The sequence below is a fragment of the Drosophila mauritiana genome, chromosome 3R (genome assembly GCF_004382145.1).
Source record: "Drosophila mauritiana strain mau12 chromosome 3R, ASM438214v1, whole genome shotgun sequence".
Taxonomy (NCBI): domain Eukaryota; kingdom Metazoa; phylum Arthropoda; class Insecta; order Diptera; family Drosophilidae; genus Drosophila; species Drosophila mauritiana.
The window spans coordinates 5,138,715-5,158,455 of record NC_046670.1 but is presented as its reverse complement, the minus strand read 5'-3'; the positions used below and the strand labels follow the sequence as shown (position 1 = coordinate 5,158,455).

The window sequence follows — 19,741 nt, the reverse complement described above, 5'->3', positions numbered from 1 at the left end:
ACTGAAACATATGTTTATTCTCTTCTTCTTCTGCAAAATTGAAAGGATGGCACTGCGTGTTTTTGGCTTAAATATAGTGAAAAATAACAGGAATCTGCTGCAAAATGCATGCAAATCCAGTGCGCCGGTCCCATGCTACATGGTTGGTACAATAGTCAAGTCAATAGAGCGTAAACTTGACACTTTTCACTGTTCCCAATTGTGAGACCAAACGTTTGCATAACCTTTCAGGCAGCGGCTCCATTTGCCACCGATGTGACCGTCCAGGCTGCTCCAGCGGCTGTCCAGAAGCAAAGGGTGAGCAAGGCCATGCGGGCGTACCTGAAAAGAGCCACCGAACACGACGAGTTCATGAAGACGCAGCACCTGGAGTTCCAGATCGGAAAGCGGCACCTGGCCAACATGATGGGCGCCGATGCGGAGACGTTTACCCAGGAGGACATAGACGTGAGATACTCGGCTGTGGAAATCTTTAAGGCGCTATTTTACCTCATAATCAATTACAGGAGGCAATATCCTATCTGTTTCCCTCCGGATTGTACGACCAAAAGGCTCGGCCGGCTATGAAGTCACCCGAGGTTGTCTTTCCCGCCCGCAAGGCTGCGGAATTCGATGAGACGGGCAGGCCATTCCACAGCATGTTCTACACCGGCAAACCCAACTTCTTCCAACTGCTTCATGTGAGTAAATGCGCAACTTGTGAACTTAATTACTTGGTTTGGTAAATAGGTATTAATTACTTTCTTTTTAATTACCAGGACATTGTGGAAGAAACTAACAAGCTGGCGGATCTGGAGGAGCGCATGCTTCGGCGCGGCAATAAACCCGATGAGAACCAAAAACTGTAAACAAGCTCTGCATGTTTTGCAAATGAGATAATTTGACATGGTTTTCTGTACTTTATTTTAGTGAGATTGCCGGCTTTCAGCTGCTGCCCAAGGACCAGTTGGAACTTTTGCTAGTTGAGAGCATAGCCGATATCGAATACTCCAACTTTTCCAACTCTATGGATCGGCTGATTGCATCGCCATATGCTTACAAGAGCAAAGCATTCATCGAGCGATACCTGAAACCGCTGATGGACCAGTCCAAGCAGCTGGAGGTGCCCAAACCGAGGATCGATGAAGAGGGTCGCCAGTACATCACAACCTACGAGTGCCTGCGCAAAACTGCCAGAGCCGATGTCACAGTGCGGCTACCCGGAACAGGAAAAATCAGCATTAATGGAAAGGATATCTCATACTTTGAGGACGAAAACTGCAAGGAACAGGTGAGTGAAGTCATGCAGAGCTTAAGCTTCTCCTGAGGATAGATTCCTTGTTCAAATATGAACAACTGTAGTTAGGAACAATTTAAAATCCTACTGAACTAATATTTCGAAAAGTTAAAATATTTTTGAGATTTTATTGACATGAAATTATACATTTCAAAATCAGTTGATAGTACACTTACCTTGACATAAGAGAGATCGCTCAATTTGGCCGACAGCAGCAAATAAGAACGCTTTTTTTCATAACAATAGATATATAGCATATACTTTATTAAGAGTAATAATTTGAATTAAATTACTATATAAACGATTCTCTGACGACAACGCCAAAACAACAAAGACACAGCCTGGAACCAGCCACAAATCAATCCTGCCAACTGCTCGCCTCTAGTTCAACTAAACGCTAGTTATAGTATTTGTATCAATAGTAGTGTATGTAGGGTATATGGCTATATAGCGTATGCATAGGGCGCCTGGCGCATCGATATCAAAATTGGTTTAACTACAACTCGCTGCTACGATAATATCAACAATGTTCTGGTTTCTTTGGGGTCTGCACGACCCCCTTACGTCTAGGAAAGGTCAAACTGTGATCTATAAATATTCCGAATGGGGTGCAGTAAATGCTCCTGCTACTTGCGCAGATTCTGCTTCTGCTGATTAGAGATCACAATCAGCAGCTTGTCGATCACCTTGCTGGCTTGCTGTTGCTGCGAGATGAGCGCCTGCTTCAGCTCCTGGATCTCCTGGGTGAGGAACTCGATCCGATCAGCATTGTCATCGATCTTAGTGGTTAGTGTGGTGAATTGCCCGCCATCCGGGTCCGCATCGGGTAGTACATATCCGGTCGTGGCGCCATTATTGTTATTATACTTGTTCTTGTACGACAAATAGTTTTCGGCTGAGTTCTTTGAGGAGATAGTATGGCCGAAATGCTTGCGCATTTTTCCCACTTCGTAAGCCTTCATTAGGATTTCTCGGGGCAAGCGTTTCTCGCTGGGATTCAGTGGCTTGACACACAGAACCACTCTATAGGCTTGGGGAGAGACCAGCGCGGTGTAATGGAGCAAGTTGCGCAGCCATGTCGGAAGGTAGCCGTTGAATAGCGCCGACTCTATGTAGCTGATCAGCTTCGTTTGTCGCACGAGCTTAGACAACCCCGCCGTCTTCTTTAATCCCTGTATATCGTGTACTGCAATGCCCACGAGCAGGTTCATCAGAATGATGGTCACAAACAGCAGGAACAAAACGAAGGTGATTTGTGCGCTGACTTCTAAGAGGAAAGGTGGATCCTTGCCTTCGGGATCGTTGATCAGCAGCGATAAATCCTGTTCACCAATCATCATCACCAGCACTGTTATGAAGCCCATAAACGGATTGGCAAATGACGACGACGATGGGAAGATAACACAGAAACTGATGGTGAACCCAATCAGCATGCAGGAGTAGGCCATAAATAGCTTCGCGAATTCTCCCTGGACTCTCGTGTACATTGCCACATAGACATCGAAGACCGGCAGCTGACCTATCATCAACATGAGATTTGTCCAACCGAGCAGCACGGCGAAGGCGCCTATATGGTTTTGAAACGTGTACGTCTTGTTCGTGTAGATGTATGATATAACAAACACGCTGGTTATCACGAACCACTCCATTATGTTCTCCACCTGCGTTACGTAGTGCCGAAATGAGGAGTAGCCCGTAATGCCATATAGTTTTCGAAATATCTCTACTATGGTGATGGCAACCAGAACCCACCATTGCATCTCCATCACAAAAGGGTTGTTCCTGAGCATATCGCCCAGGATGGATTGCTTCTGGCACAACTCCTGCGCTGGAATGGTCGTGTTGTCGTTCTTGCTCCCATTGTAGCAGTTGTGGGCCAAAGCAGTCAGCACGTAGAGCGTGAGGAAGAGCACGAAGCTGAAGCAGAAGATGAGCCTGCCAATGTAGTACTTGCGGATCTTGCCCCACTTGATGTACAGAAACGAAGAGCAGAGCGGATGCTCCAGTATCTCCTTCTGACCCTCGTCGACGAACGTGTTTAGGTAGCTGATCTCGCGCGGATGACAGTGCTGCAGCAGCTGACGGAAGTCCAGTTCCAGTTCCACCTCACGGTTCACGGGGTCCTGTTAGGGTGACAATGCAATGGATAACATGCGCAATTCCAATGGGAAAAGAAAGAAGACTATTTACCTGCGAGTGGTGCAGCGTTATGGCTGCGTCCAGTTTCTGTCTGATCATGGCCACTGAAGCCGGGGTCTTCCGGGTGATAACGTTCAACGCGGAGGTACCTTTCTTCGATTTGGTGGTCACATCTGCTCCGTGGAATATCAGCATCTCGACGCACTGCACCAGCCCATCCAACGCAGCCAGGTGGAGAGCTGTAAACCCGTAAATGTCCTTATGATTGACATTGGCACCCCACTGGATGAGCGTCTCCATGATGTCGTAGGCATTCTCGGATTTTCCCACCGCCGCGTGAAGCGGAGTTCGGTGATCGAAGTCCTCGGCATTGGCGTCGGCATTGCCATTCCTCAGCAACGATTCCACGCAGTCCAGACTGGAAGTTCTGGCTGCCAGGTGGAGCGGTGTGAAACCGCGATGGTTCTTCAGCTTGGCATCAGCACCTTTGGCCAGGAGTAAGTCCACACACTCCACGTTGCCCTCATCTGCTGCCAGATGCAAGGCTGTGGACTCCTTTTCGCGGATGCAGATACGCACATTGGCATCTGCATTGGGAGCATTCAGCAAGGCTTCTAGGCACTGCATATTGCCCAGATCAGCTGCCAGGTGAATGGCATTGGTGCCATTCGGTTTGAGCGAGTTTACATCGGCACCTTCGGCAATGAAGATCTGCAGACACTCCAGGGCGTTGGAACGCACGGCGCAGTGCAGCAGGCTCTCCTCGCAGTTCGGCTTGCTGGTGTCCTTGGATATGTCCGCTCCATTGTTGATCAGTAGCTTTGCCGCCTCCGCAGCATTGCCAAAGGCTGCGCAGTGCAGAGGCGTGTAGCACTTGGACTGCAGATTGACATTCAAACCCTTGGCCACCAGTAGGCCCAAGGTGGCCAAACAGCCACTGAAGGCGCTCAGGTGCAAGGCTGATATTCCGTTCTGATCGCAGAAGTGCAGGTCGGCTCCCGCCTCCAGCAGACTCTCGATCAGATCCCAGCGCTTGAGGTACGCGGCCCACAGGTAGCAGAGATTCTTCTCCAGCTTTGATGCGGACTCAAAGTGCGTCCGTATGCCCTCGGCCACCACGTTGCTCTGCTCGATGTCCTCGAAGAGCTTGACGCGCCCCGCTGCGCTCTTCATCTGGTCGATCAGGCTGATCCGAAGGGTATCGTTGCATATCTGGACGCTCAGCTCGCTGGTCGGCTCCTCGAAGCTGTCGTACATGCTCGGCGCACTCTCCGCCGGCGGCGACGGTCCACACTCCATGTATTCGAATTCTCCAGCGGTCGGGTACTGGGCTTCGATCATGGCGTCAGTGTTGTTCCGCCATCGCACCATCAAGTTGGGTGGAATCGATTTGAAGCTGTGGAGATGCAAGCGGATGAATATTAGCGCATTGAAAGTTGTGCGGATGTTCTACGGTTGGATAATTTCTAACAAAAACTTTGTTTTATTCAATCTTCCCATGGCATGAACATGGAGTACTTTTTTTTTACCACCGACCAGTACAGTGGAGCTTCTATGTGCGTTTCTATGCGCCTAACATTAAATAAGTAATATTGATATTGACCCTAGTTATTTATAGTTTTTCGCTGACAAATCACTGGGTTTTAAGTTGGTCAAGTAAGTTAGTAAGGCTAGGTTTATTTACTTGAAATGTGCATCTTTTCACAGGGTATCCCAAGTTAAATGTGAATTTATTTATTTTTATTCACGATTGTCTTTATGAACAATTTTGCTTATATTCAATCACTTTTAGTTTGATGTTGCACGTTGATTAATGGTTTGTGGAAGATTTCCATTGCCTTTCGGTTTTTATGAGGACTGTGATAAGACCAAATGATACAGTTAATTCGAATAAAATTTATTTATAGTATTTATTTAGTTTATTTGAATATTTTGGAGAAAGAACATCTAAACTTTTCAATGCTAATTCTTTAACTTTAAACAGGTTTTCGTGGAATTCAGGTGATTTCGATCTTGTGGATAACACACTGTGAATCAGTTTTTATGGCTTATAAAGCACTCAAATAATTTGTCAGTGATTAGAGAACATTTTTATGTCAGTGGAAGTTTTCTAAATTTAGTTAATGCGGTTAATTTCTGCTTTGGCTTCCAAATCAACGCATTGATGGACTTGTGTTCTGTGATCATGGATTTAAATTGCGTAGTCATCATGGGAAAATATCACGTCTAGACGATTTACAACTTCAAACTGCGTTTGCCTTTTAGTTTAGTTTTTAGCTTGTTGTCGATTTATGAGAAACTTGTAATTACTATGAAGCTAGAACTCGTAAACAATTCGACGCTTCTCAGCGTCGTTAGGACAGCCCATTCGAACGAACTAAGTTGGCTTAAATATATGAAACAAAGCCATTAGATAGACTCGCACTTCTCTTTGTCCAAACTCTACTCTCAACTCGCACAGATCACCTTTTTATGGATCTGTACACACATTAATCCCCATCGCTCAAATGGCACTGAACAGCGGAGTTCGAGATCTGTTGACTTTTCGAGCATGCATATTTTTAAATAATTATTGTGTGTTATTTTGCGTTGGGAGTTATGCTAAGTTGGCCGTTTTGGTTGAAGCTGTTTTCTTATTTCACTGCTCAGTATTTATTCACTGTTCACTGTTCTCGTACGTTGATGGATTCACCGACTGCGCCGGCAGACTTTGTTTTGTTTTCTTGGTCGCCAACTTGGGGCTGCTCAGCATAGTTGCTCGCTGCATAATTTCAGACCTCGTCCATGGTTAGAAGCTGGTGCACTCGTTGTGCAAGCAAAGCACTTCGACTGCCCACTGCCCACTGCCCAGTGTCACTGCTTTTGTTGGCCACTTAAGCCGGGAATCTCGGCAACCGAGCGACTGGGTCCACTGAATACGTACACCGTTTGCAGCCATATCCACGGATGATGCCAATTCGACAGTGAGCTGTTTTCAATTTCTAATTTCATTTCCGAAATACATGGGAGAGCCCGGTGCGCCAGTCGACCGATCCGCCAAATTTGAAATACGGACTACGGATCGGTTGGGATCCGATCGGATCGCACTGGATCGGATGGGGTCGGAACGGGACAAGTGCCTCACAATGGAGGCCTTTTGTGGGAGCCCAGACAATCGCGTCTAACGGGCGGAAAATGCTAAATGTTGTGTGAAAAAACGCGAATTTTTCACTTCCGTTTTGTTGTTGCCGTCGACGGACGTTTTTTCGGACGTTATTTCAGCGTTTATTCCTATTGTTTCAACACCGACGACGATCACTTCGAACGCGTTCTAGCCGTATTTTGTGGCTGCTATATCGCTGCTTCCGCACTCTTTTGGCCAGCTACAAACGCGTCCGCCTGCATTGTTGTTTCGAAACCGACTGAGCTCGATGAAAATCGGCAAGCGTTGGTTAAGTCGTCGATCGAGATTTAAAGAGAGGTTATCTAGAGAGCGGGGAGATACGCGTACAGGTAGGGTTAAAATAATAGCTCTGGGAACGCGAGGTTAAACATCTTTGTAAGTATATGATTGATGATTTGATTTTTAGTGTGCCTCTTAGGAAAGTTTAATATGTTATTATGTAAGGCTATTTATGATAATTGTCAGTTTTTGATTTTTCCGTACAAAATAAATATACATGGTGTCATTTTTAAGTGCCACTATTTTGACCGCAGGTGTATAATACTATTTGGAGAGGGAGATACTTTAGCGAGAGCAAGAAATCTCCAAAAAGTCTGCAATTTCAGCGCGAGTGGGAGTGAAAATCTTTGGTACTTCTCACATTTAAGCATTCATATCTTTTTGTTAGCTAAGTTCTTTCGATGAGATATTGTAAATACATAAAAAAAGGCGGGATGATATGATATTTTAATCAATGAAGAATGCCATGACCTTAAAAACGCATTTTAAACTCCCAAAGGCCTTAACTTTTAAATTATAAATACACGAATATGTGTAAAATAGTTTATACAAAGGTATACAATCAATAAAGTAATCAAAATTACACTTGGCAAAAAGGAAGTTGTTTCTTACCATTTTCAAGATTTTTAAGTATTACATATTCTTTAACTAAAGCAGCTATCACATGGCTGAAAAACTGTTATTCTATCAATTATTATTATAAATTTTTTTTGTATTTTCTACCACCAGCAGAAAATTAAACTTTTTGTGTCTTCCTATAATTCCATGCAATTAGCTTTTTTACTGCGAAAATCAATTATCAGATGTAGTTATCCCATTTTTTATGAGTATTACCCTACACCCCACACAAAAACCGACTGACTGTTCCTCACATTTGATAAGCAAACATTATATAAATATGACATTGTTGATTTTGCGAATAACATGCTGGTTTTCTGGCTGGCAATTCGTTTGTCACATAAATCACGGACTGCTTCCGCGTCTTCGCCTTTTGGGCCTGGCAATCACGCCTATATATGTGTATATTTCGAGTGTGTTTTATTGTGGCCAGAAATTTCTGCAACTGCAACAGCAACAGGCAACTGGCAACTGAAAACTGGCAACTCCAACTGGCACTTACCGGTTATTTGCATTATTCTCCGTGAGCGGCTGTTCCACTTCGGTTTTGGTAACGACGCTGATCGAACGTGTCATGCGGCGGGGCTTGGTGCTGCCCTCCTTATAGCCAAGATTCTCCATGGTGACGGCCAGAAGTTGCTGCTGCAGTCGTCGTCGTCGTCGCCGCCGCCGCCGGAGGTGTCAATGCTGCTGCTTTCGTGGTTGTGGCAATTAAAACGCGCAAATATGCGCAAAAACCTCGGTGCAACGCAACTTCGTTTTTTGTCACCGCCTGCAATCGACAAATAAGTATGCGAAAAAGTTACTTTCCAATATCACACGCCAGCGGAGCGCCAATTTATAGCCCAATTTCAGCGACTGGTTGACATTTTCAAAGGCCTGCAAAGATAGTTCGGTGTGAAGTTTATCGACTGCAACTTTCTACGAGGCATCTATCCTATCAATCCCTCTGAGCAATCCCGAGCCAACTGGACCCAACTGACTGGCTGACTTTCCCAACTGCCTGGATGGATGGACTCCGCCAAAGATAGCCAGTCGTGCGTTGGATGCGACACTCGTGGTCGCAGTTATCAGTTATCTAAGCGTCTTCCTTTTGACGCAGCGATAAGACCACATCATCACAATCACCAAAGCATTATCGCCAGACTATCCGGGGATTTATCTTAGAGTGCTACTGGTTCTGACTGCTCAACCCAAAGGGGGGTTAAGAAACTACTATCGTTGAGATTCATACATGTCACTTGAATTAGTCGGGGAATTACTATATTATGTAAGCCTACATTTCATGATTAAAGCTATTTTTGGGATAGCCAAGTCTATTTTGCCACCCCTTTTGTGACACACCCATGTTTTATTTGTTTATTTTATTATTTTGATTTTGTTTGTGCATATTATTTACAATTTATGTCAACGTCAGAAGTGGAAGTACTCATTCGTTTAGTATGTAAGCAGATTCCAAAGCTCAGGAGCGGTTTACTCCAAACTTCATCTTCTTTATCATTCCTCTTTAAGATATAGACTTTGCCTTGGTGTTTTGATCATTTCTATAATGAATTAAAAAAAAAGATGGCAATTTGTTTGCTGACAGATTTAATTAATTAAAAAAAGACATTAAAATGGATTTAAGCAATCGTCTCTCTCTCTCTCTTTTTTCGAATTTATTTTATCCTATTATTTTATTTGGCATTCGCTATTAATCTTATTTTGTTTATTTTTGATTTGCGCATAGTAATATCACATCTGTTTGGTTGCAAAATGCAAGTTCTGTGTTTTTCCAGCTTTTTCCCCAGATTATGTAACTTCAGGCAATCGACTGCCAGGAATCCAGAAAGTTACGATGTCACATTAGACTAAATTAGCTAGCGAAGCGTTAAGCTTGTTTAGGTTTTATTTGTTGCATTACTTTCGGCATCGCATTACTGTAAACAATTCTCGAGCGATTCTGGGAATCTTTCAAACTTGTTTGCAAAACATAAACAAAAGTTAATGGGAAACGCAAAAAAAAAGCCTGTGTTTGCCTGACGACAACGCATAAGAAACTTTCTTTGATTAGGCAAACCAAAAATTCGCTGACTGATTAAACATATACGGCGATAAACAAGGGCCGGCAAACAAAAACGTCGGCCAAAATTGAGTTGGCTAAAATATGCGAGCAAATTAATCAAAATCTGTGCGTAGTTGAGAAACCAGTTTTTGGATCGTTGAGGTCTGATGCACAGAAAGATTTTGTATTTTTCAGAATGTTGGAATAGTTTTGCTTACAAAATGAAGGGGCGTTACTGTAAAACTAAACAAATTTAGAGGAATTTTAGTCCATGCCTTGTCTTGAGTAAAATTAATATTTTTTAATTTAAAAAAAAAATATATATTCTAAGATCACTTCATTTCTCGCCGTGTGTGGTTTGTGGGTTGGTGTCTAAAGTCTGCGAGGCCCCAAAACTCGCTAACAAACTGAGCAAATATTGGTTTAAAAACGCCCCCGTGTGATTACCAATGTGCTGCCACTTTTGGCGCACTGTGTGAATTGCTGGAAATGGCCCAATCAATTAATACGTTTTTTGCAGGTGCAAAAAGTGCTAGATTTGAAGGAGATAGCTGACTGGCTGGCTTTTCTTAAACTCGAAGGCCCGGAAGTGGCGTATGGCGTATGATTACCCGTTATGACAGACCGCCGCCGGCCATCTTGGAAAACTGCGACGCCATGGTGCCGTGGAAATGGCCGATGGCCGACGTCCGATCGGCCGAACGCTCTTCGGGATCGTTCGTTGGCGGGTATCGCTCGTGTGTTTCTTTGCCGCCCGCTGATTCAATTATAATTGAAAGCAATTTGGAGCCTTTTCTTCGCTCGCTCGCGCCTTTGTGGCGAACTTAAGGGGGTTATTATCTGAGCGAACGCATTGGGCTGAGTTGGGTTGTACATATTTTTGCGTTGCCACAATGCCCTTGAACCTGAAGCGCATGCCCATTCCCCACACTGCGCCGTACACTAGCTGATTACTAGATCCGATCTAGGTACATACTATATAGTTTTCGTGCGCCTATGCAGTTGCAATTGAATTCGAGAGTCAGAGTGCGCGAATTAAAGGATAATGCAGTCGACAAATGCCGTGCACCGAGTGTAAACAAACCTCAATTGCTATTCATATGTTAGTTGCACTCGGTTATAGAGATCGTTGATTGTTCACTTGGCTGATTTTGTAATAGAAAACTTCTAGATATCGCTGATGTGATCCCCCACTTGTACTTAGGCACTTTGGGCTATGATTAATGCTAATTTTTTTTAGTATTTGCGGATTTAGTTTCGATTCTGCTTGGGGTCGTTAGGTTTCTATCGTCATATTATCGTAGTCAAGGAAAAAGTTTATTATGTTCATAGTTCTAAATCGAAATATAGATAAATAATTACTGTTTCAAACGGACGTGAAAATTTCACTTTTAAGCCTTTTCAAGAAGATTTGCAAAGGATAAGCTTTTATTAAAGTGGTTTTTAAGTAAAATAATACTTTTTACTTGTTCAATTGCAATTTATATTAAAACAGACGTTATTATTCTGCGTGTGATTGTTTTTCCATAATATTTACTTGGCAAATACTTTGATAAGATCGATTTTCACGTATTTTGAAACGCTAAACTTAATTTGATCGACAGTTCTGGAAAGATCACTTTACATTATGCCAATGCTTTTAACTGCAAAACCGGTGGCGTATCATAATCGATGATCGAAACATTTTGCTTTGATAATTATCCTTTTTGTGAGAGGTAATCTGATGTGGAATTTTCTTGAAGCGATGTAATATTTTCCGACACTTGGCGCACTCTCGACGACGCGGGATCGACTGATAAAAAGAACTACGCCTAAACGATCTTCTACGCGATATGAGTGTCCAAAAGTGAGCCGCTCGACGAGCGCCAATGAAGAAGGTGTAGTATATATAGAATATATAGTATATATACTATATCCCCCTGAGCCGACACTATTACACTTGAACAGTTGGTACGCCGAGCGATATCTTCGTGGATCTTTTGGTCGTGTCGACTTCGCTCATGTGTCAAACTATAAAACTCATTTAAATCATAATAAACTGTAACCGCGAATTTTCTTGAAGCTCTGGGATGCCGGTAGGCAACCCTCCTCCCCTTAAACCTGCAGCACCACCATTCCCTGAAATTCCACACCCACAAGTATACATAGGTCGCACGAAGAGGGATTTGGGATTTGGGGAACCCTGAAGTTGGGGCAACCAGTTTTGTTATTCGCCTCGTCACTTTTCTGCAAATCTGGTGCTATTTTTATCGCCGTCAATTAAGACTTTCTGTCGCTCGGATGTCTTTGGCATTCGCTGTTTGTGTGTTGTGTACATTAATTTGAAAATCTTGTTCGTAAGCCTTTTATTATGCTTATTATTGTTGTTACTGTTGCGTGAAGTCACCTAGAAATTTGTTTAAACAAATCCAAGTCTGCCTCTCTTCCCTGTGGCAGTTCATCTGGTGATATTTCGGTGATTGATGGCAGTTGTCGATTTGGTTTGCCAAAAAAAAGGGGGACAGAAGAACAATAGTTTAAAAATTGGTCTTCCCCTTTTGTTGTGGCGGGTTTATTGTTTATTGCTTATTGTTTTTTAATCATAACGTTTACTCTCTGACTGCCAAACGACCATTGTCAGGCGTTACGTTTGTCAAGCCCCTTGACTTTGATTCCCACGCAGTCGAATTCGAAAAATGGCCAAAACGAAAATTGAATTACGATTTGTTTTGATCTTTGGAATCTGTGAACTTTGTGACTGGCGTCATAGCTGTTGCTAAGTATGCGAAAATAATTAATTAAGGGTTCTTGACCGGATTCATATAAATGTAAGACGTATAAATGGACGACGTATATACATTTTCTTTTGCTGAGAATGTTACATTCTCTTTTAGTTAGAAAGTTAGACATGTAGAACGTCAATATACTATATAAAATATACAATTAAGTACTATATAGAACATGGACCTTCTTTAAATGACTCAAAAGAACTCGACTAATTACGTAAAACCAACTATTATTCAACCTATTAACGGGACAGCGCGTGCTGATCATGCCCGCGGCACCGCAATTATCCGGACTTTATGCATTGCTATAATGCGCTTATAATTTGCATCACACCTAGACCGGCAGACGAACCTTTCAGCTCCCACCCAGTCGACTGATGAGTCCACTAATTGCCAGGCGGACATGCAACAATCTGTTGCAGTTTAGTGGCCGCGGCCGAGAGACATTTAATTTGGCTAACCATTCCGCCATTATCTATCGGCATTGTTGTACAGGAAGCGCTATCGCAGCGTCATTTGAATACAGAGAGATCGTCCGTACAATGGCTGCCTCGGGCGCTCGAACTTGACATCTAACGGCCACGACATTATACCATTCTCATTCGCCGATTCGTTATCTCGATTTTTCCAGCTGCTCTTCCCGCTGCAATTTAGCGAGCTGCTGGGCAAAGTCGATGTGGAGGCCAACGTCGAGGGAGGCGGACCTTCCGGTCAGGCTGGAGCCATCCGCTGGGGCATCGCCATGAGTTTGCGCAGCTTTGTCGATCAAGAGATGATTGAGTCAATGCGTCTGGGTAAGTGAATGAGGCTCCTATGCAGCCGCCGCCGTTGACTTATTGCCGCTAATTGCAATTTATGTTGCAGCCGGCCTGCTGACACGTGACTATCGCCGCCGGGAGCGTAAGAAGTTCGGACAGGAAGGAGCACGCCGCAAATACACGTGGAAGAAGCGCTAGACGAGCACGTGCGCATCTGCAACACTGGGCTGCATTTTATATCGAAGTGTTTTAATAAATATAAACTATGTTAACAGCGGTGCTTTGATCTCATTGGTCTACATTTGGTCCAGTGGACGCAGGCCGAGGAGCTCCATTCCCTGTCGCAGCGTTTTCTTCGCAGCGTTAAAGAGAAGCAGGCGTTGGAGTTGCCTTTCTAGGCTGGACTCTTGTTTTACAGGCAATCTTTTCAGCGCTCGACTGGTGGCATTGCTGCAGGGAAAAGGGAAAACGGTGCACTTAGTTCTTATACCTTAGCATTTACTAGTAATTAACCAAAGTTGCAATTATTCAATTGTACTTACCACAATCCAAAGAGGTAGTTGACCAGGACACAAGCCTCCAGTTGTTCCTTCGATTGCCAAACGCTTTGATCGAAGCGTGCGAGTGCGTAGAGCAGATCCAAAGCATCCGCTGGCTCCGTGGCGAAATGCTTCCAGTCGGGCTTAATGTCGTCCAGATCTACATCTCGGAAATTATCCAGTAAACTGTGCAGGCGGCAGTGTGTGTATTGAAGCTTAATTCCTGTGTCACCATTTACTTGGAGCGCCTGCTGCCAGCTAAACTCGTGATCTCGTTGCCTTCGCTGCTTGAGGACATTGATCAGGACGGCTGACACGCCCAAAATATCACATACATGTTCATCATCCAGATTGTAATTTTCTCTGGTAGCTAGAAAACAATGTTGGGACTTAAAGTTCATCGGATTGCGTAAGTATTAAGTCACCTACTCGCACTTAAGTTTCGCTTTTCCTGCATTATATTGCGTGCTTCATCCAGGACATCTTTAAGGAAGATTGCCTTTCCCTGACGAGTGCTCATCCCATGAATGCGTCCGAATTTCACATGTTGCAGCTGTTCCAAACTTAGGCGGTCATCCAGGGCTGCCGTTGTTTTAAAGAGAGCATTAAAATGGTCCGCTTGACCATTGTCCACGACGTAGAGCAAGCGTGAGAACTGGAATCTGGACAGCCTCTCCAGCAGCGCAGCGATGTCCCTGGCCAGGTACAAAGTGGATCCATCACTCTTGATCACAGGAATGCGTCGACCATCCACCACGACAATCTCACGACCATCGTGCTCCGGCTGCAGGAGTCCAGCGCTGCGCAGTTTGTCCAGAACATCCTGAATTTGCTGCTGGGAGTATTGGGACTCCCATTCGTAGCTATCGAAGTGAACGCCCAATCGGTTGTAGACTTTGGATAGATCCTCTATAGTGTACTTTCTGTACTGCTGCCATTGCTTGACCATTGCTCTATCCGTTCCTCCTTCCAAGGCGGCGAAGAGGTCTCTCGCCCGCTGCGCGATTTCAGGTCTTTGTTCAGCCGCCTGGTTGGCGGCCACGTAGGATTTGTACAGCGTTTCTATTGGGGATAGTTGCATCTCTTTGTCGCTTACATTCAGCAATTGAACTCCCAATGCCAGTAGTCCAAATTGCGTGCCCCAATCCCCCAGGTAATTTAAGCGAGTGGTGCGGTAGCCCAAATGCTGGTGCAGATTGGCCAGAACATTGCCGATGATTGTGGAGCGCAGGTGGCCCACGTGGAAGGGTTTGGCTATGTTGGGCGAGCTGTACTCAACCACTATGTGTTCCGCAGCAAAGGGCGAAGGATGCAAAGCATTCTCTTTAGTTTGGAGGAGCTGCTCTACAAAGACCTGAGGCTGCAGCTGGAACTCGATTTTGGCTGCACTGCGTCCAGCGCTGGGTACAATTCGAACGTTTTCCACGTAGGCATCCTTGAATCTGTGCTTCTTCATTGAGTCAATTAGTTCCCCCTCCTGTTGTGCAAACGCAGAGGGCAGAATCCACTCCACAGTCGGACGTCCGGCATTCTGGATCTGTTGTTTCTTGACAGGCACCTCCAGGGCATGGCAGGCATTCTTGAGCTGCGGCAGCTGGAATATGGGAGACATGTTTGGTCTGACATAATGGGTAGTACCATTAATATTAAGCTCACCTGCTCACAAATTGCTTGCCGTAAGCGAATCATCCTTTCCGTTAGTTCTTACGAACTACTTTAGTGCATAACAACTTTTATTTACAAATATTTTTATTGTTTTAATTCAAATAGTTAAGTATCACAATCGGCATAAAATAATTAACTCACTAGGTAAAAAGGTAAACAAACCAATGTGTGGCCGTCCATGAGCCGCCGAAAAATCCAACGGTATTGCTGCACATCAGCTGTTTCACAGGCTAACCGCTGGCAGTGCGCATGTCAGCGTTGCCAGCTTGTTGAAAGGCAAACCAACCGAATTAAATTTGCAGTAAGTTCTAACCGTCTTACCCGAAAAGTTCCCAAATAACTATTAGTTTGTTTTGCTTATTGGTAACGCAGTTTCGAGCACCCACCGACGCCCATGCAAACAGATGTTCAGTGTGGCTTCCAATTCGATTCGCGGTTCCATTCCACTTCCAAATCTCTCTCCCCCAAAACTTCCAGGCCCTGCGTCAACTCCAACGCCGTCGCTTTGGCTTCGCTCGCTGGATTATTTGTGGGACCTTTCAGTTCAGGTTCAGTCGTGTTCGTAACGTCGTCGAGTTGAAACCGCCAGAAAAGAGCCAGAGCAGATTCTCACAGTTACATATACATATGAGCAGGCAGCAGCAGTAGCAGCGGCAGAGCAGAGAGCAAATCGGTGCAATCTTGAAAAGTGTGTTTCCCAGTGCTTCACCTGAAGTTTCTTGGCACTGCCTTGCCTTACCAGAGATTCGCTCCAGTGACCACGAACCACGAGCACGCAGGAGAAAGAAGCGGCTGACAGAAGTGCGATTTGCAGGCAGCGCGAAGCGGCTAAAAAGTATTGCATACCACGGGGCTGTCATGAAAAATAGATATCGATTGGCCAGGGCATGAAAATAAGAATCTGAGTGCGGCTCTCGCGCAAGTTTCTGTTTTTAATGTCCAATAAAGTTGTTTGCCCGCTACAAGCGGGTATTATGGGCTAATTGCGGCAACAGTCAGTGTGCCATCAAATTTTTCGGCTGTGTGTGTGCGTGTGTGTGTATGTGGGCATGAGATCATCGCCGGAAGAAGGCGCCCGCTGGTATGCAATACTTTTTCTCACGCCACCATTTCTCTCCGCAGCGGAAGTCTAATCCAATTTGGCCTATGACAATACAAACGCACTTTCTTCGCTACGCATTGTCCAGGTGCGTGTGCGTATAGAGAGAGCGAGCGAGAGGGAAAGCGGACGAGCAAGCGAGAGGTGAAATATTTAGGTTTAAAGGCCAGGCGCGTGTGTGTGACCCATGAAAAGTTGTTAAACAGAAGCAACGTCAATCGCCGCTGATCGAAAGAAGAGCAACCCCTACGCGCGCGTGTTTAATTTGTATTTTTGGCACTTTGGTTGGCAAACAGCAAAAGCATTTCCCTATGATTGGCTCATTCTGGAATCTGTGCAGAGCGTGCCCATCAATGCCGGTAGACAAGGTGAGTAACGTACAATAGTACACGGAAAATAGATCCCTTTTCACCCAGCAAAATGTTGTAAAATTATATCCCTAACTGCAAAAGAAATGTTTAACACCTCTATAATTATAGTTGATTTGCTGATTGTTGTCGGTAAAAAAGTACAATAATAATATACTAAAAGCAGATAAGTTATAATTTTCTCTGGATAAGAGTCCATTGGTTATTTTTAGAATGTTTTCCGGGCTTTTCGCTCCCTTAGCCTCAGCCCAGTTTGCAGACAGCGAACATTTTGCCTATAGCCTCCAAATCGTTTGATTTATGTGCGAGCGTTGTCTGTTTCGGCGTGTGGTTATGAGTGAGTGTGAGTGCAGGACACATAATAGATTTTTATTGCATACTTGAGGGCGACAAGTGAAAGGGCTGCAGTCGAAAATGGGGTGACTTGGCTTGAGTTATAACTTGTTTCGAAGAATTGCGGGATTAGGGTGAATTTTTAATGTGTGTGGATTTTAACATTCCATTTTCGGAATTAAATTGGAGGGTGCAATCGGACTCAGGGGACCGAATCAAAATTTATGGTGAAATATGAGGTGAATAACTCCCAAAATTGCAATTAAATTTTTAATTAATTACGCAAGGGTATGGTATTTTTGGGGATTTACGTTCAACTAGAATTCAAATGTTAACTGAATATTTAATTTCCTAATTGTCCAATCATAAACACAAAATTAAAGTCCTGATTAACTAGTACTAGTTTGGCTCGACTAGATTTCGGTTCAATTAATGTCATGCGGCAATTCCTTGAACTCTTTCACCTAACTGATTTCCCCTTGGCCACATTTTTCCACCAGCTTTCATAATGTTGATCAATATCACCTTACGTCCGCAATCCTTGGAGTGTCGTCACAACTCGTTTGTCCAGAGACATGCAATATTTCTCAGCTTATTTCAGGCAATGTAGAGCGAATATATATGGAGTCCCAAAGTAAATAACTGAAATTCGCTGGCAGCGAATAAATTAACTTGCATTACGCCCGACACCAATCGCGTCAGCGTAAAGTAACAGCCCACAAAAAAATAAAATGAAATATAAAGAGAAACATGGCACCAAGGCAAAAGGCAAGAAAAATGGGCAACAAGGCAGAAAACGGCCCAGAAAATCAATAGCATATGGCTTGTGGCTTGTTTGGGCCCACAGCTGTGGCCGGCCGGGGTGCCACATAGCACCCGGATTTGGATTCCGATTCGGACCCGGACGCGGACACGGGCACCTACTCCGCCGGAGACGGAAGACCGAAGAAGAGCTGGCTCTCCAGCCTTCCAGCGCCGCCTTCCAGTCGCTGTGCAAAACAGCTGATTCATCATTTTGCCGTGAAAATATACATATAAGTTTGTGGATTGTAGGAGATGCGATTCTGACACTTGGTCTTCAGTGGAAACACTCTTGTTCCTTTATAAATTCAAGCCCGAAAGCTATAAATGGATAAATTAAATCAATTAAAAAGTGGACGATTAGATTCTAGTATGTTAGAAATAGAATTGGAATCTACTGAAAATAGTTTTGAAACAATTAAAACGTTAACTTCTTTTTTTTTTTGTATACCTTTGATGGACTTTCACATTGCGCACAAATTGAAGGGTACAACATGCCGTCATTCCACGACCTCGCGCATGTGCAGCTGAGAGAAAAATGGGAGGAGAGAGATAGGGACTCGGAGAAAGCGGGCGCTGAGAGAAAGTAAGAGGAGCATGGAGAGAGCCTTTTAGCCGGCTTTTGCTCAGACTTTTTGTTGTTGCTTCCCGCTGCTTGTTCAGCCATATGACGTTCGAGGCAAATTGTCTTGCGGTATTACATCAGCGCAGAGCAGTCAAACTTTTATGGCGGCACCTTCGCCGCCCATTCCCACGCCCACTTGCCACCCAGCGAGTTAGCCATCCACCCATAATCCTGCCCAGCGGCAACAACAAGTGCCGGCTAAGTGTCGCCAGTTGGACGTCGGTTGCATGCCACACGCTTATCGATTCAGCTCGCATATGGTTACCGCCATGCTTAATTCTTAGTCACTCCTCGGATCGATCCAGTGAGATTCGGCGAATCCTTGCAGTCAGCTGGGCGTCGCCCCGAGTTGCACTGAAAGAAATATCGAACGAATAGGGGGAAATATCATATTAAAAAGGAATTTTTTTCAAGTTGGGCTTAAATGTGATTAAAACTGTAAAAACGATGGCAATAAGAGTCTCTAACTAATTGAGTTTTATTATAGAACTTATGCATATGGAACATTTTTTTTTTCCAGCTTGAGAGTTTGATGTGAAGTGAATTAAATACAAAATTGTTCTCTGTGTAGGCTCACTCAACTTATGCCGAGTTATCTCCCACTGACACTCACAGTTATATCCGCACTATTGTTTCCTCCATCTATAACCATCCGCAATGTCTTCCGCTGGATTGTGTAGAAAGCGAGGCGGCTGCCTTTGTTGCTCGGCTATCTTCTGGATGCAGGAAACTGCCAGGAGTTGGCCACTTCCATGCACAACATAGTTTCCACTCTTTGCCGTGTTACCAAGCTTATATTGACACATTTTCTGCGAGCTGACTGTGGATTAGGACTTATATGTTTTGTAGAATGCAGGAAATGCCAACAATTATAATTGCTAATAATCATTTAAGGATTAAAAGCTTAAAGCAAACTAAAAACTCAAATAAAATCTTTCTTACATAACGTAGACATTTGTATATTAATTATAAAATATGTTTTGTTACGCTCATCAACGCAGATTGTGAGATAAATGAAAGCTAGCTTAATATTCCTAGTGAATCCTTTAAAGCTTTGATATCAAAGGTATTGGTTTCCGTATCCTTGGAGGAAATTATTATAATTGAGAACTTTGAACTTTTATTGTGCAGTCAGAGAGTGAGAATTCCCCCAGCCAACTCCTTCTTCTCCGGAAAACCCTTCTTATTGCATCTAACGAGGGCAATTTGCACTTCTCTGCCGCTGTCTTCCCACAACACTCGGCTCAATGGCCAGAACCGAAAATGGGG

General features: G+C 44.1%; 4 protein-coding genes and 1 long non-coding RNA gene across 19 annotated transcripts in view; 3 read left to right on the top strand and 2 right to left on the bottom strand.

Annotated features, from left to right (window-relative positions):
* Positions 1-29: 29 nt before the first annotated feature.
* LOC117142572 (28S ribosomal protein S9, mitochondrial) lies at positions 30-13,316 on the top strand. The gene is made up of 7 exons (XM_033306640.1): positions 30-142; positions 232-447; positions 507-680; positions 759-844; positions 910-1,270; positions 12,916-13,078; positions 13,149-13,316. Exons 1-7 carry the CDS (start codon positions 47-49, stop codon positions 13,238-13,240), a joined length of 1,188 nt encoding a protein of 395 aa, XP_033162531.1. The 5' UTR covers positions 30-46; the 3' UTR covers positions 13,241-13,316.
* LOC117142566 (transient receptor potential channel pyrexia) lies at positions 1,505-8,122 on the bottom strand. Of its 2 annotated transcripts, none has more exons than XM_033306617.1 (3): positions 7,978-8,122; positions 3,467-4,811; positions 1,505-3,399 (listed from the first exon to the last, which is right to left on the bottom strand). In XM_033306617.1, exons 1-3 carry the CDS (start codon positions 8,094-8,096, stop codon positions 1,903-1,905), a joined length of 2,961 nt encoding a protein of 986 aa, XP_033162508.1. In that variant the 5' UTR covers positions 8,097-8,122; the 3' UTR covers positions 1,505-1,902. The 2 variants fall into 2 exon arrangements, with proteins under 2 accessions (XP_033162508.1, XP_033162509.1); XM_033306618.1 differs by lacking the exon at positions 7,978-8,122 and adding an exon at positions 6,339-6,827.
* LOC117142574 lies at positions 8,173-8,824 on the top strand. Its single transcript, XR_004459565.1, has 2 exons — positions 8,173-8,264; positions 8,320-8,824. It is a non-coding gene; the product is annotated as an uncharacterized LOC117142574 (long non-coding RNA).
* LOC117142570 (probable arginine--tRNA ligase, mitochondrial) lies at positions 13,250-15,421 on the bottom strand. The gene is made up of 4 exons (XM_033306637.1): positions 15,238-15,421; positions 14,011-15,175; positions 13,585-13,951; positions 13,250-13,492 (listed from the first exon to the last, which is right to left on the bottom strand). Exons 1-4 carry the CDS (start codon positions 15,268-15,270, stop codon positions 13,339-13,341), a joined length of 1,719 nt encoding a protein of 572 aa, XP_033162528.1. The 5' UTR covers positions 15,271-15,421; the 3' UTR covers positions 13,250-13,338.
* A 296-nt stretch (positions 15,422-15,717) lies between these two features.
* LOC117142567 (AF4/FMR2 family member 4) overlaps positions 15,718-19,741 on the top strand; it is a 31,433-nt gene continuing 27,409 nt past the window's right edge. For 2 of the 14 annotated variants that reach the window (XM_033306619.1, XM_033306629.1), the window contains exons 1-2: positions 15,722-16,081; positions 16,369-16,713. In XM_033306619.1, the coding sequence (XP_033162510.1) occupies positions 16,657-16,713 (57 nt within the window). In that variant the 5' untranslated portion in view covers positions 15,722-16,081; positions 16,369-16,656. Of the gene's footprint in view, positions 16,082-16,368; positions 16,714-19,741 lie in introns of all 14 variants that reach the window. The other 12 variants (XM_033306622.1, XM_033306624.1, XM_033306623.1 and 9 more) reach the window with 11 other exon arrangements.

Bases quoted from the DNA above. Each gene is read 5' to 3' on its own strand.
- LOC117142570 (XM_033306637.1), bottom strand. From the start codon at position 15,270: ATGATTCGCTTACGGCAAGCAATTTGTGAGCAG. The intron at 15,176-15,237 runs GTGAGCTTAATA...CCCATATTCCAG, and splicing joins GGCAAGCAATTTGTGAGCAG to CTGCCGCAGCTCAAGAATGC. The intron at 13,952-14,010 runs GTAGGTGACTTA...ATTGTTTTCTAG, and splicing joins AAAGCGAAACTTAAGTGCGA to CTACCAGAGAAAATTACAAT.
- LOC117142572 (XM_033306640.1), top strand. From the start codon at position 47: ATGGCACTGCGTGTTTTTGGCTTAAATATAGTGAAAAATAACAGGAAT. The intron at 448-506 runs GTGAGATACTCG...AATCAATTACAG, and splicing joins TTACCCAGGAGGACATAGAC to GAGGCAATATCCTATCTGTT. The intron at 845-909 runs GTAAACAAGCTC...ACTTTATTTTAG, and splicing joins CCCGATGAGAACCAAAAACT to TGAGATTGCCGGCTTTCAGC.
- LOC117142566 (XM_033306617.1), bottom strand. From the start codon at position 8,096: ATGGAGAATCTTGGCTATAAGGAGGGCAGCACCAAGCCCCGCCGCATG. The intron at 4,812-7,977 runs GTAAGTGCCAGT...GCATCTCCACAG, and splicing joins GAGAATAATGCAAATAACCG to CTTCAAATCGATTCCACCCA. The intron at 3,400-3,466 runs GTAAATAGTCTT...TCACCCTAACAG, and splicing joins TAACGCTGCACCACTCGCAG to GACCCCGTGAACCGTGAGGT.